The sequence below is a fragment of the Electrona antarctica genome (genome assembly GCF_951216825.1).
Source record: "Electrona antarctica genome assembly, chromosome: 10".
In the NCBI taxonomy this organism is placed as follows: Eukaryota; Metazoa; Chordata; class Actinopteri; order Myctophiformes; family Myctophidae; genus Electrona; species Electrona antarctica.
Genome location: NC_136791.1, coordinates 50,633,774 through 50,648,957, shown reverse-complemented (window position 1 = coordinate 50,648,957; position 15,184 = coordinate 50,633,774). Strand labels below are relative to the sequence as shown.

At 46.1% G+C, this 15,184-nt stretch overlaps 1 protein-coding gene across 1 annotated transcript in view; it reads left to right on the top strand.

Moving 5' to 3' along the window:
- LOC306930868 (ryanodine receptor 2-like) overlaps window positions 1–15,184 on the top strand; it is a 170,084-nt gene that overhangs the window by 77,018 nt on the left and 77,882 nt on the right. Inside the window, 10 exon segments of the mRNA XM_079511964.1 lie at window positions 1,706–1,814; window positions 2,955–3,075; window positions 3,468–3,637; window positions 4,374–4,597; window positions 6,337–6,427; window positions 6,633–6,773; window positions 11,500–11,657; window positions 13,527–13,605; window positions 13,898–13,987; window positions 15,018–15,155. Coding sequence (XP_079368090.1) covers window positions 1,706–1,814; window positions 2,955–3,075; window positions 3,468–3,637; window positions 4,374–4,597; window positions 6,337–6,427; window positions 6,633–6,773; window positions 11,500–11,657; window positions 13,527–13,605; window positions 13,898–13,987; window positions 15,018–15,155 — 1,321 coding nt within the window.

The window sequence follows — 15,184 nt, the reverse complement described above, 5'->3', positions numbered from 1 at the left end:
ACTTCTTTCCCTTGTTTTACTATTTTGCAAAACATTTTTGAATAGTTCAAATGGACAGTCTACAAGCTCACAACGTGTCAATGTAGATTGGCTAGTTGAACTATTCAAAAATATTTTTCAAAAAAAAGGCAAAGAAGTTTAGGAAGGGGTTTAGCGGTGACGAAAATGGAGCCCATGGGCAGTATTATGCGTGTCTTAAGTACCAGGTCTTATTACTTAACTTAAGACCTGGAGGCGTTGTCAATGCTGTTTGGCCACTCAGAAAAGCCAAATGGCATTGATCACGCCTCCAGGTCTTAAGTTAAGTAATAAGACCTGGTACTTAAGACACACATAATACTGCCCCATGTGTCTAATGTGCTAGGCCAGTGGTACAAACCGTGGTTAGGGGAGATATGTGCTGGGATGCTAAAACAGAATCTTGATTGCGTCCATATTGTGCTGGAAGACTAAGACTATTTAAATCAATTAAATATTTTTTGTTTTATTTTCTGTCAAATTATTGATTTATTTAGTAAGTAGTCATGTATTCACTAAATGGGATAAGGAACAGCCTTACATTTACATTGGTTTGGGTCGTGACAAGCATGGATCAATATTTCTGGGTCATGTGCAGGCATGATTAAAAATGGAGGTCTGGTAGCATAAAGACCTGCCCCCGCCTGCCTCTGATTGGCCTACTGACACTGCCCGCCTTTGCTCTGGTGGGACACTGGCCGTCTTTGCTCCGTGGTGGGACATATTGCTCGGTGTTGGCATTGCCTTGGGGCGGTAATTATTGACTATTCTGTGCCTATCAGGTTGCAACTCGAACGGGGATGAGTCGGCTCAAGCGAACTTCGCAACACTCGACACGGCAAGTGTCTCTCGTGGCTCAAGTTCACTTGAGATGGCGCCCCTCCGTCGTGGTCTAAAACTATCGGCAAACTAATCCTAGACTAACGAGGCACACTACCGTAGTCTACCGAACTGGCTGCCAGAATGGGGTTTTCTGGCTATATTAGAATGTCCCGCCCCGTCGGCACCCTACTATTTCCTACTAGTAGTAGGGGGGCAATCAGAGGCAGACGGGGGCGGGTCTTTACGCAACCAGTCCGTCATATTAAATCACGGCATGTGTGTCCTGTGCTATAGAGCGTCGCAGTCCCGTCCCCTTTCATGACGACGCCAGGCCCAGGAAATTATTCCCAATGCATTTTTCCCATAGACATTTCAAAAAGTATTTATTTAAAGACGGTTACGCCACGGACAAAGCCAACTCGAGTCGTGACAACTCATGACAACAAACACAATATTTTGGACCAAACTAATAATTACAAAGAAGAAAAACAACAAAAAAAGTGTTGTAACCTGCCGTTTTTTCTTCTTTCTAATTATTTGTTCGGCCCAAAAAATTGTGTTTGTTGCAAGAGTTGGCTTTGTACGAGGCTTAAAAGGTCTTTAAATAAATACTTTTTGAAATGACTATAAGGAAAATGAACGGAGAATCATTTCCTGTGTGCCCTGGTAGGGGGCGGTACTGCGACGCTCTATAGACACTGATAACTGTGTGCCACTGTATCATGTTAAGAGGTATTTTGCAAACACAGGACACAACCTCATGTCAGTTAGTGCTGACATGTTAAAATGCTAAAATGTTAGTACTAACATGTGCTGTCAGTTAAAATCACAGAACCATTAATTAACCACTGTTCCCCCCAAACAGAAATGTCTGTCAGGATGACGGTGATGACCTCATCCATATGGGACACGCCATCATGAGCTTCTACTCGGCCCTTATTGACCTGCTCGGTCGCTGCGCTCCAGAGATGCACGTGAGAGAGTTTCCTTGTCTTCAACGCCACTCCCCAGTCAATACCCCTTGATGACTCTATTGGATTTTATTTATAGTTCACCAGCAAATTGGCCGTCATGGGTGATTACTGAGACTTCTCTGGGGATGAAGGTGATGGAGGACGGGCTTGACTGTTCATTAGTAAAGCTTTCACATCAGAGAGCATTTGATAACATTTACACAGTCAAATCCTCGGTGTTCATTTAACTCAGAGAAGGTACAAATGGAACTAATGTTCACTCTACATTCTACATTCACATAGTGGTGACAGAAGCTGCAAAATGACCCAAGCATGACAAGCTGTAATGCTGCTGAGTCACAATTGACGTGTTGCTCAAGCTACTGTGTAAATGAAAGGGCAGGGTTAAATGACACGGGGACCTTAACAGCAAGAATTCTTCCATTTACATAACGGAGCAGGAATTGTGGGGAGAGGGAAGGTAAAAAAAGGCATAATTTTGTAGCTTTTTATCGTTGGCTCCCATTACAAATGGAGCCTATAGGCCTGGTCCGCTGGCGTAGCGGTCCGGGTACCTATAGAACTCAATGTAGCCTGGTTCGAGTCCCGATGCCCATTGCTGCGTGTCACTCCCCAGCTCTCTCCCCATTTCCTGTCAACCTGCTATATTATCAATAAAGGCATAAAAAGCCCCCCCCAAAAAATATCTTAAAAAAATAAAATGGAGCCTGTTGCTTTGTCACTGCTCGTGTGACCGCAGCAAGTTACAAATTAACCCATTTTGGGCGGGAACCCCTTTTGGTGTTTTAACTAAGCATTATGTTATACATTAGCTATTGAAAAATAGCAGATCTACAAGCTCATAGCGCGCCCATGAACTTGTAGGTCTGCTATTTTTGAAAAATCGTGAAAATGCGGCACAAATCTTTGAATATATATTCTTTCAGAGCGAACGTTTTTATTTATTTCGACGTCAGGCCTAATTAATGAATGAACACTGAGCATTTTGCTCAGTACTCATCAGCCAAAGTGGTGAGTCCAGCTGAGATATGAGCCTAATATATGCTCTGTTGCAATGTGGCGTACGGAAAATAGCAGATTCATAAGCTCAGTAGCTTGTAGCTTGGCTATTTGTGTTCAATCAGGCTTAATGTTCTCCAGCTGATCCATGCAGGGAAGGGTGAAGCCATCCGCATCCGAGCCATCCTCAGGTCTCTCATCTCCATCCAGGACCTGGAGGGGATCATCAGCCTCCCTTTCCAAATCCCTGTGTTGGCCAAAGGTATAAAGAACACTGTGTCTGTAATAAAGCCTTTATTTATTTTTCGTCATTATGAACTTTTGTTGAAAATCAGTTATTTCTAGCGAACAAAGAGTGCAATATAAATTAGGCTTTACTTGTAGGGCTGAAACCTTCTGTCTCAGTTAATCTTTTGATTTTTTGGATTATTCAGTTAATCTATAATCTATGAGATTAATTTGGATATGAGGGTAAAATAAGGTAAAAAGTACAAAGTTCGGGTCATGTTTTCTGAACCCAAATGACTTTATGTTTAGTTGAGTTCACTGATCCAGTTTTGCAGTTGGTGGGAACACACTTTAGTATCAACTGAAGAAATGTTTCTCTTCACACAATGGAAAACCTAGGCTTGTTTACTTGTTGGTTCCCCCCAGACGGCACGGTGCTGGAGCCTGACCCAGCTACAGTGTTCTGTCCAGACCACAAAGCAGCCATGGTCCTTTTCCTTGACCGGGTCTACGGTGTCCAGGACGAGGGCTTTCTTCTCCACCTGCTGGAAGTGGGTTTCCTGCCCGACCTGCAGGCGGCCGCCTCGCTCGACACTGTGAGGGACAGATTCATTTCCACTGGGCTGATGGGCTGTGACTATCACCTGCTACATTACACACAATCTACAACCCCCTGACTTCAGCTGCGACTTGGCTTGTCACATCATTAACTGTGTTTACCCATTGCTTATCACCACCGCAGAGATTACAGTTGTATACTGTTGAAAAAAGATTTGCTGTGCCTGTTAACATGCCGCTGAGATCCTCATAATGACTGAAGTGTTTTTTTTTATAACCCACTGCACTGGAAAAACAGTTAAACACGACACGCTTGATCAGCTTAATCAGTGTTGCGTGTTCCGGTATCACTCAGAACAATACTGATTCAATTAGATTTGTTTTCTTGAAGCATGTTTGTAATCTAAACTCCTGGCCACTAAGAGGCAGTGTTGGACACCCCGCATCAAACCATTGATGGATAACCTGTTGTAACCTCTTCCTCTCATATTTTTTCGATTTTTTAAAGCAATTACAATTAGATTGTTTCATTGTTGTTGCTACATATCTCTTCTTTCTCTTTCTTCTTAAACATTGTTATAATTTAGCTTGAAAAATAGCAGATCTACAAGCTCATAGGGCGCCACCGAGTGGCGCGCTACAAGCTTGTAGGTCTGCTATTTTTGAAAAATCGTGAAAATATTTATTTCAGAAAACCTGGAGGATTTAGAAGAGTTTTTTTTAATTTCGAGGTCAGGCCTAAATGGGTTTTAATTATGTTCTCTTCTGTTGCAGACGGACCTGGGCTCCACGGACATGGCCCTGGCCCTCAACAGGTACCTGTGCACGGCCGTGCTGCCCCTGCTCAGCAAGTGCTCGGCTCTGTTCTGCACCTCCTCAGAAGGCCAGTCCGCTTTGGTCGACAACCTCGTCCAGGCCATCTACCGCCTGTCCAGGGCCGTCAGTCTGACCAAGGCTCAGAGAGACTCCATCGAGGACTGCTTACTTGCAGTCTGCAGGTAGGCCCAGCGCTCCGGGTCTGAACGAACGTGTTCAAAGGGGGTCATAGGGTTCCATGGCTGTGGTTGTAGAAAAATACTAAAACATTTATTCAGCCTCTGTTTGCCCAGAAGAATATCAATATTTCAGAAACTCTATTGCATATGCAATATAGTATATTATGTGCGTGCGTGCGTGCGTGCGTGCGTGCGTGCGTGCGTGCGTGCGTGCGTGCGTGCGTGCGTGCGTGCGTGCGCGCGTGCGTGCGTGCGTGCGTGTTAGTGTTTCTTTCTTTTTCTTGTTGCATTATTTTTCCTATTATACTAAAAGTTGTTATTTGCTTCAGTTATCAAATCAATCAACCAACCTTTTTGAAAGCAGTAAAACAATATTAGAATTCAGTAGAGTTACCTCATGTATATGTATGGTTTAAAAGGGAAACAGAGAATGAATATAGTATTCTCACTCAGGGGACTGAGGTTCAATTCCTCTGCGGTGCCTATGGCTCGTCCGGGTGATCCAATGAATACAAGAAGCATAGCTAAAATCAAGCCATTTTTAACAGTCCCCGACCTAGAAAAAGTTATCCATGCATTCATCACATCACGCTTAGACTATTGTAATGCACTATACACAGGCCTAACCCATAAATCGATTTCCCGCTTACAACTTGTCCAAAATGCTGCCGCCAGACTCCTGACAAACACCAGGAGACGGGACCACATCACTCCGGTCCTGGCTACACTTCACTGGCTTCCTGTTGCTTTTAGAATTTACTTTAAAATCCTTGTATTAACATCTAAGGTACAAATGGGCCAGGCACCCCAATATCTTGTTGATTACCTACACCCCTATAACCCTGCCCGTACCCTTAGGTCTTCAGACGGGGCTCTCCTAAAGGTTCCCGAGAAATTCCATCGCGTAAACAAGGGAGAACGAGCCTTCTCCATCCGTGCCCCTAAAATTTGGAACACCCTGACCAAAACCATCCGACAAGCAGATACCATTGCATCCTTTAAATCTCTTGTATTTGTTCAGAAAAGCATTCCCCCCCCCTGCCCCGTTAAATGTTTTTTTCACTGAACTTTGTCGGTATTTTTTATCTATTACATTGTTGTTTTTTGTATTGCATCTTTAAATATGCTTTCTACTGTTGGCCAGCTGGCTGTAAGTTGTTGATTTGCTATGTTGCATCTATCTAATTTTGTTCGATTTTCCTGCTTTTAGTGAATTTAGTTGTACAGCACTTTGTGACTTCGTCCAGAAAAGTGCTATATAAATAAATAAATAAATAAAATAAATAAAGTTATTATAATTGCCCGTGTTTGTGGGAGGGAAGCCGCCGTGGGATTGTGTGTATTTGCCACTGCACTAGTGGAGATTAAGTGCTCTTCGAGTCGCTACACGTCATGTTCTCCAGGTGAAGAAAATAAGTGAGTGACATGTGGTTGCCTATGCTCTCAACAGGCCAACCGTGAGGGTTAGCAGCCACAGGGACCATGTAGTGTCACTCATTCATTATTCAAGAGGAATTGACAGAATTACTGAATTGGGGAGAGAGGAAGACCCCCCCAAAAAGTCTTGAGAGAAACATTTAAAATTGGAAAATGCATTACCAGGGAAAAAAAATTAAATCTCCTCTGGCACCGTAATCGTATCTGTCACACAGCTGTGATGTGATCAATCACAGCATTGTTTCTCGTGTGTGCGTTTGTGTGCACATACATTTGTGTGGGTGTGTGCACGTTTGTGTCCTCAGTAAACTCCAGCCATCTGTGATGCAGCCACTCCTCAGGCGCCTTGTCTTTGATGTCCCCCGAATCACAGACAACACTGAGATGCCCCTCAAGGTGACAGGACCACAATTGCAACTCTACACGGACTCAATTGATTTTTGTTGATGTTTGCATATGCATACACACGCACACACACACGCACACACACGCGCACACACACACACACACACACACACACACACACACACACACACACACACACGTTCAATACTCTGATCCATTTGATATTGACCACATTGTCACAACTTCTGTGCACCAGCTGCTGACCAACCACTATGAGCAGAGCTACAAATACTACTCTCTGATTGGCGGGTGGGGGAATCTGGGCTCCGCTTCGGAGGAGGAGCTCCACCTGTCCAGGAGGTTATTCTGGGGAACGTTGAAGGCGTTGGCAAAGCAGGTAAAACTAAAGCAAGGTCAACGCTCCTTAATCCTTAATCATTCAGATCAAATTGACCGTTTTTTTCTCCTGCGATCCCATTGACCACTCTCTCCCTCAGTTAAGGCTTCAAATACTCTGACCCCCCCACCACCCCCCTTGCAGCGGGGGTTGACATTTTCTTTTAATATCAATTAACATACACGTTGGCTACGCTTCATTTGGTTTAGGCTACAAGCAGAAAAATGCATGCAACTTGTGTCTGCGAGAGAGAGAGATACCTTGATATCGAAAGCAAGTGAGTTGTTGTCCGCTGCTCGCTTGCACACAGCTTACAATGGACGGACAGCAATGTTTTTATCTTTTGACACAATATTTAGAGGTTGGTATATGGTATGTGGAGGTATATGGTGGCGTGTCACGAGGCGTCATGAGGCGTGACGGACTGACGGCCATATATGGTGGCGTGACATGTCACGAGGTGTGAGGGACTGACGGCCATAATATGGTGGTGTGACGGATGGAATGACTGATGGGCTTTGCAGGTTTTCATAGTAATCTGCGACCTACGGTCGTAATAATAACTAACAAATATAGCTGCAAGCAGCGATAAGGCGGGACCAAGAAAGAAGACAATACGCAATAAGAACAATATGCACAAATAAGAATCACAGGCTGAGTTGTCACTACCTGGATTTGAACCAGTGACCCTGTGGTCCGAAGGTGAGAGCTCTACCGACTGAGCTATGCAGACACAGTCAGTTGACTCATTCTAAACAGTAACATCATCCCGTATTTTTGGTAACTGTCTTGGTCTTTATCCATTACTACAGTGTGTTTTCACGTACAAACTTCTCTTTGTACGCTTTCAGTGCTATTTGGCATGACCCTCTACTATACTGTAAAGTGACATAAGCATATGACGCTGCATGTATACATGTATTAGAGGCAGAAGACATTTTTTCACAAACCAGCAATTTTCATTGGCTCATAAAAACTTCATTTTTTCACTTAAACAAAATGTACTACGATGTGTTGTCCGTATAGGTCCAAAGTTCACGTGTAGATGTTTTTGTGCATTTTGATCAAAGATCCTGGGAGGAGATACATTTTAACTGTATTTCATATCATTCAAAATGGTCAGAGTTCAAAAGTCAGAACACGAAAGTTGTTCGGCATGAGGAGACACATATGTGTATCAAAGTGTCATTGCCAACGGTCAAACGGTTCATGAGCTATGCACGTTCAAAGTTAGCATTTTCAATTGAGCGCTATAGCGCCACCATTTGGCCAATCGTCATGGGCTTCGCATAGTCACCGTTTGGCATGGTCCTCTACCAGATTACCGTGTTTCGCGAAAACCGACTGCACGGTTCAGTCACTTTGTGACTTCTTGGTCCCTTAATAAATCAATTGGAATACAGGTTATTTTTCCCCATTTCCTGACAAGTTACAGTTTTGGACATACAAGGTATCCATCTGAAAGCGACAATATGGAGCTACTTGAAAGAAACAGTGCCCCCTCAGATGTCAACACACAACACATTTCTTTCCCAGATCCTTGCCATATGAAACGTAACATCCCACTATTGCTTTCAAGCCTACCGACGAGAAAAGGACAGATGCAATCGATGCAATTGAATCTCCTCTGTGTTCAGGGGAGGTCCCCCTCTTGTGATCAGCATATTGCTGAGCGGTGCTTATCTGACTCATCCAAAACATGAGAACAGTAAAGACAGAAGAAGGTTCAAGGTTGTTGCAGCCTCAAACATCCCTCAGACGTTCAGGCTGTAGTCAGCATTGTACAGTTTCCACATGGATGACTATACAATACAGTGTGAAGAGGGTATAAGTTATTTGCATATTTACCGTACAGTTTGCATTTGTATGGCATACTGTTATTGTGCAACATTTTATTGTGATGCAAATGACATTACATTTTCTACATTCACCGACCCCTCCCCTTTTCACTGCGCGCACACACGCACGCACGCACACACGCACACACACGCACGCACACACACTCACACTCACACTCACACTCACACTCACACACACACACTCTGCACTTGGACAACTGGCCACCTATGGACATGTGGCCACCTGGAGAGAGAGCGAGTGCATTTTCGGAACACCCGCGGCAGTCAGTCCGACACACTACCCCAAACCCTTACCCTAACCATAACTGCAAGCACGGCGCAACGCATGGCATCAGCCGCGTAACACCCGCGGCAGGCGCCAGTATTTCTCGGCGGCAAGCAGCAGTCGAGTGTCATAATCCCCCCAGTTTACCTGGCAGCGCCGCGGCTGTTACCGGTAGTTTACCGGCGGTTGCGTGCAGCAGCGGCCACGAGATGGAGCGGCAGTGGAGTGACATAATCCCTCGGGCACATGGCACGTCTCATGCCGTTGCCGGATTATGCGGATTATGATTATGCTTCTGGTCACCTGGACAAGTTACCACTGGGCACCTGGTCACTTGGATAGCTGGCCACCAAAACCAACTGGTCACTAGGAACATGTGGCCACCTGGTCAACTGTGGCCACCTGGACAACTGGGCACCTGGACAACTGGGCACCTGGTCACTTGGATAGCTGGCCACCAAAACCAACTGGTCACTAGGAACATGTGGCCACCTGGTCAACTGTGGCCACCTGGACAACTGGGCACCTGGACAACTGGGCACCTGGATGAGTGGGCACCTGGACGAGTGGGCACCTGGACGAGTGGGCACCTGGACGAGTGGGCACCTGGATGAGTGGGCACCTGGACAACTGGGCACCTGGACAACTGGGCACCTGGATGAGTGGGCACCTGGACAACTGGGCACCTGGATGAGTGGGCACCTGGACAACTGGGCACCTGGACAATTGGGCACCTGGTTGAGTGGGCACCTGGACAACTGGGCACCTGGATGAGTGGGCACCTGGACAACTGGGCACCTGGATGAGTGGGCACCTGGACAACTGGGCACCTGGATGAGTGGGCACCTGGACAACTGGGCACCTGGATGAGTGGGCACCTGGACAACTGGGCACCTGGACAACTGGGCACCTGGATGAGTGGGCACCTGGACAACTGGGCACCTGGGCACCTGGATGAGTGGGCACCTGGACAACTGGGCACCTGGATGATTGGGCACCTGGACAACTGGGCACCTGGACAACTGGTCACCTGGATGAGTGGGCACCTGGACAACTGGGCACCTGGACAACTGGGCACCTGGATGAGTGGGCACCTGGACAACTGGGCACCTGGATGAGTGGGCACCTGGACAACTGGGCACCTGGATGAGTGGGCACCTGGACAACTGGGCACCTGGATGAGTGGGCACCTGGACAACTGGGCACCTGGACAACTGGGCACCTGGATGAGTGGGCACCTGGACAACTGGGCACCTGGATGAGTGGGCACCTGGACAACTGGGCACCTGGACAACTGGGCACCTGGTCACTTGGACAGCTGGCTACCAAAACCAACTGGTCACTAGGAACATGTGGCCACCTGGTCAACTGTGGCCACCTGGACAACTGGGCACCTGGAGGAGTGGGCACCTGGATGAGTGGGCACCTGGATGAGTGGGCACCTGGACAACTGGGCACCTGGATGAGTGGGCACCTGGACAACTGGGCACCTGGATGAGTGGGCACTGGGCACCTGAATTAGTGGGCACCTGGACAACTGGGCACCTGAATGAGTGGGCACCTGAATGAGTGGGCACCTGGACAACTGGGCACCTGAATGAGTGGGCACTGGGCACCTGGATGAGTGGGCACCCAGACAACTGGGCACCTGGATGAGTGGGCACCTGGACGAGTGGGCACTGACCACCTGTATGAGTGGGCACCTGGACGAGTGGGCACTGACCACCTGGATGAGTGGGCACCCAGACAACTGACCACCTGGATGAGTGGGCACCCAGACAACTGACCACCTGGATGCGTGGGCACCCGGACAACTGACCACCTGGATGAGTACTTAGGCACCTGGATGACTGGGCACCTTTTTCTAACTTTTTTGGGCGTGGCGTTAGTAATGATAATAAGATCAGAATATAGAGCTTTAAATTTAACAAAAACAGAAACATACAGCTCCTTTAATTAATACTCTGGAATAGGTGTTTGTACCATTTCTCAACATCCCTTCTCATATATCCTCTATTCCTTCCTCTGCTTCCATTATAACCCCTTTCAGATTTCCCTCACTTCCTGTGTGTCTCCGTCTCTTCTTCCACAGCCCTATGAACCAGAGTTATTCAGGTTGTCTCCGTCTCTTCTTCCACAGCCCTATGGACCAGAGTTATTCAGGTTGTCTCTGTCTCTTCTTCCACAGCCCTATGGACCAGAGTTATTCAGGTTGTCTCTTCTTCCACAGCCCTATGAACCAGAGTTATTCAGGTTGTCTCTGTCTCTTCTTCCACAGCCCTATGAACCAGAGTTATTCAGGTTGTCTCTGTCTCTTCTTCCACAGCCCTATGAACCAGAGTTATTCAGGTTGTCTCTGTCTCTTCTTCCACAGCCCTATGAACCAGAGTTAATCAGGTTGTCTCTGTCTCTTCTTCCACAGCCCTATGAACCAGAGTTATTCAGGTTGTCTCTGTCTCTTCTTCCACAGCCCTATGAACCAGAGTTATTCAGGTTGTCTCTTCTTCCACAGCCCTATGGACCAGAGTTATTTAGGTTGTCTCCGTCTCTTCTTCCACAGCCCTATGAACCAGAGTTATTCAGGTTGTCTCTTCTTCCACAGCCCTATGAACCAGAGTTATTCAGGTTGTCTCTGGAGTGCCTGACTGTGGTTGCCAGTGCCCTGCCTCCCGACCACATGGACCAAAGCTGTGCCAAGGAGAAGAATGGCTCCGTGGACGCAGATGACCAGTTTGACCCCCAGCCTGTAGACACCTCCAGGTACTGTATGTAAGCCAGATGACCAGTTTGACCCCCAGCCTGTAGACACCTCCAGGTACTGTATGTAAGCCAGATGACCAGTTTGACCCCCAGCCTGTAGACACCTCCAGGTATACTGTATGTAAGCCAGTAACCAGAAGTAGCAAGTGCACCGATCACTTCTGAGCTCATCCCCTCCTCTACTCTGGCAGACGATGCAGTGGCCAAACTATTTCCTGAATTATGTATTTCTTTCTGTGCTTTTGTCAGTGAAAGTGCACAGACGAAAGAAGAAAAAGAGAAGAATAACCGAACATCTTTTTTGTATATACTCATAAGGAACATTCTACACAAGCAATGCAAGGTAGCATTTGTGAGATTAAAGGGAAACTTCACCCTTTTTGCAAAACAATATATGTTAATGACGTTAGAAGATTTAGAACACTTTTCTGGGGGTCTTTATGTGTGTAATATGTGGTTTTAGATATTTTAGATTTTAGCAGTGTCTCTGATGTCATGGACACTGGGCTCACTTACTTCCTGGACTACATGTTGTCTCAGTAAGACACATATTACACACATAAAGACCCCCCGTCTCTTCTTCCACAGCCCTATGAACCAGAGTTATTCAGGTTGTCTCTGTCTCTTCTTCCACAGCCCTATGAACCAGAGTTATTCAGGTTGTCTCTGTCTCTTCTTCCACAGCCCTATGAACCAAAGTTATTCAGGTTGTCTCTGTCTCTTCTTCCACAGCCATATGAACCAGAGTTATTGTCTCCACCAGGCCGAAGGCATGGGGAGAGAGTATGTTTTGCACTCCGTCTGTGTGTGTGTGTGTGTGTGTGTGTGTGTGTGTCCGTCCTTCCTTCCTTCCTTCCTTCCGTCCTTCCGTCCGTCCGTCCGTTATCAGCTAATCTCCGGCACCGTTGGCCCGATCCATGCCAAACTTTGCACACACACTCCCTGGATGCCAACGACGAACCTCTGCCCCAAATATTCCTCAACGGCCTGTTATAGCGCCACCATGAGGCCGATTTAGGCAAAACACATTTCTGTAGATAACTCGTACACATTTTATCCATACATCACACAATTCGGTATACACTATCTCCATAGTCATGTGATCAACACAGATCTGCACAATTTCCCATCTTCCATCCTGATTGGCTAAGATTGGCTTCCAAAGCTCACATGATTGGTCCGTTTCGAACAAAATGCCACAAATCACAAACACACTGTCCAATTTCCATGAAATTATACACGCACATTTCCACTAGGCCGAGGACGACATGCCACTATTTTTTCCCCAAATCAGCCTCACGGTGGCGCTATAACAGGCCAATTCCTGTTTTTACCTATAACTGCATCGACAACTTATGTATGTGCACTCCCTAGAGGCCATGGAAAAACATTTTCCCAGCATCCCTCCACATCTGCCGGTTATAGCGCCACCATGAGGCCGATTTCTGCAAAACACATTGTTTATGTTAGTCGCACAGATTTCATCCAAATCTCACGCAAATCGGTACACATGATCTCTGTAGTCATGTGATCAAGACGAGCCTGTTGGATTTCTCAGATTCTACACTGATTAGCTAAGATGAACCAGAGTTATTCAGGTTGTCTCTGTCTCTTCTTCCACAGCCCTATGAACCAGAGTTATTCAGGTTGAATAACCACAAAACGGCCTGGCCAATCAGCAGCAGCTAGAGGCGGGATAGCTGCTGCTGATTGGCCAGGCCGTTTTGTGGCCGGGCATCAAGTCTGCCTGAGAGTTCCCAGATGGGAGCAGGAGGGGGGAACCCAGTGTTCTCTCTGCTGCCCCATCTGGTGGAGTCAGGTTAGGTTAAACTGGAAATTGAGCTAAATCATTTTCTCTCCTTGAACCAGTGTGACAGTGCCGGAGAGACTGGAGACAGTGGTGAATAAGTATGCCGAGCATACCCATGAGAAGTGGTCACTGGACAAGGTAATATCATGACGCTCATCCATCACATTTGAAGGGGTCTGTTAGGGCCTGACAGAGTGATGTATGATATCGCAGTCAGAACTCTGCTCACTTACCAATACACTTCCTGGATAATGAATGTCTGTTTGGCTGCACGCAGACGTTTTGTCTGTGTCGTGTTTCGTCCTCGGAACTAACTGGAGGAGATTAGCCTATATTGTGTACCTGTTATCTAACGTATGGCTGTGTGTGTGTGTGTGTGTGTGTGTGTGTGCGTGTGTGTGTGTGTGTCTCTGCTTGTTGTCTCTGTCAGATTGCCAATGGCTGGGTCCACGGGGAGCAGCTGTGTGAAAACAGTAAGGTTCACCCACTCCTCAAGCCGTACAGGGTGCTGGCTGAGAAGGTAAAACAGCAAAACAAAAGAAGAAGGAAAAAAAAGTACTGTCTGTGCTTATGAAATCTAATCCCCCCCTGAGCTAAGCCCCACATTCTGTACTTTCTCAATGTGACAAATTGCAAAAATAGTCGATGTGAGCTTGCGGATCTGCAATTTGTTCTATTTTTGAAAACTTTTAAATTCTGCTTTCTGAAAACTTAGGGACGGTTTAAAATTGTTAAAATTCCACTTTCTTCAGTCCTTGAATAATTTGCCCAATGACAAACTATGAAGTAAGTACGTTTTAAAAAGCCTCTGAACATTTCATTTGAATAATTTCCATTTTGGGAATGCATTAGTAATAAAACCTGTGTGAAATGCATTCATGTAGAATTCAAATCGAAGAAAAGCTTCCAGTGCTTGAGCGATTCAGCTTCCTTTGCCTTGCATATATAGTAATGCTTTCATGGTCTCCTATCCATGTCTGTATCATATGCACTGCTAGTTTCTAAAATATTCATATATTCAAAACCGCTATTTTTCACTCTATTCTACTGTAAGCATTATCTGCCACACACCCGCCTTTGGTGATATACTATTGTTAAATGTTTTTTGTCACAGTGCCTACGTACTATATACTAAACTCATGAATGTTATTTTAATTCTGAGAGTGTATAAAAAGCAAGGCTTTTGCACACCTACAGGCGACAGGTGCGTAGGAGAGGGTACGTGCCCAAAAATGAAAAAGGAACAAACAACCGCACACTGTCTTCAAATGCAGTGACCAACTTTTATTTAGGGAAACAGCAACGTTTCGGCCTATGCGGCCTTCACCAGGCTATCTTTATGATAAATAAAGGATAAAGATAGCCTGATGAAGGCTGCATAGGCCGAAACGTTGCTGTTTCCCTAAATAAAAGTTGGTCACTGCATTTGAAGACAGTGTGCGGTTGTTTGTTCCTTTTTCAATTCTGAGAGTGTACAAATGTGACCATGTGGAAACCCATGTTCATCCTCTCAGAGTTGAATAGTGGTTCAAATTGAGTGAAATGTCCAGGATAAAGAAGCTTGCCGCTGGGCCATTAAGGAGACCGTAAGGAGCATGCTGGCCTTTGGGTGGACCATTGAGAGGACCAAAGCAGGCGACGTGTTTGACCTGCATACCTGTTCACGCAGGATCTCTCAGGCTGGACAAGTATGTTGTTTGTACCCCTACAGATTCCT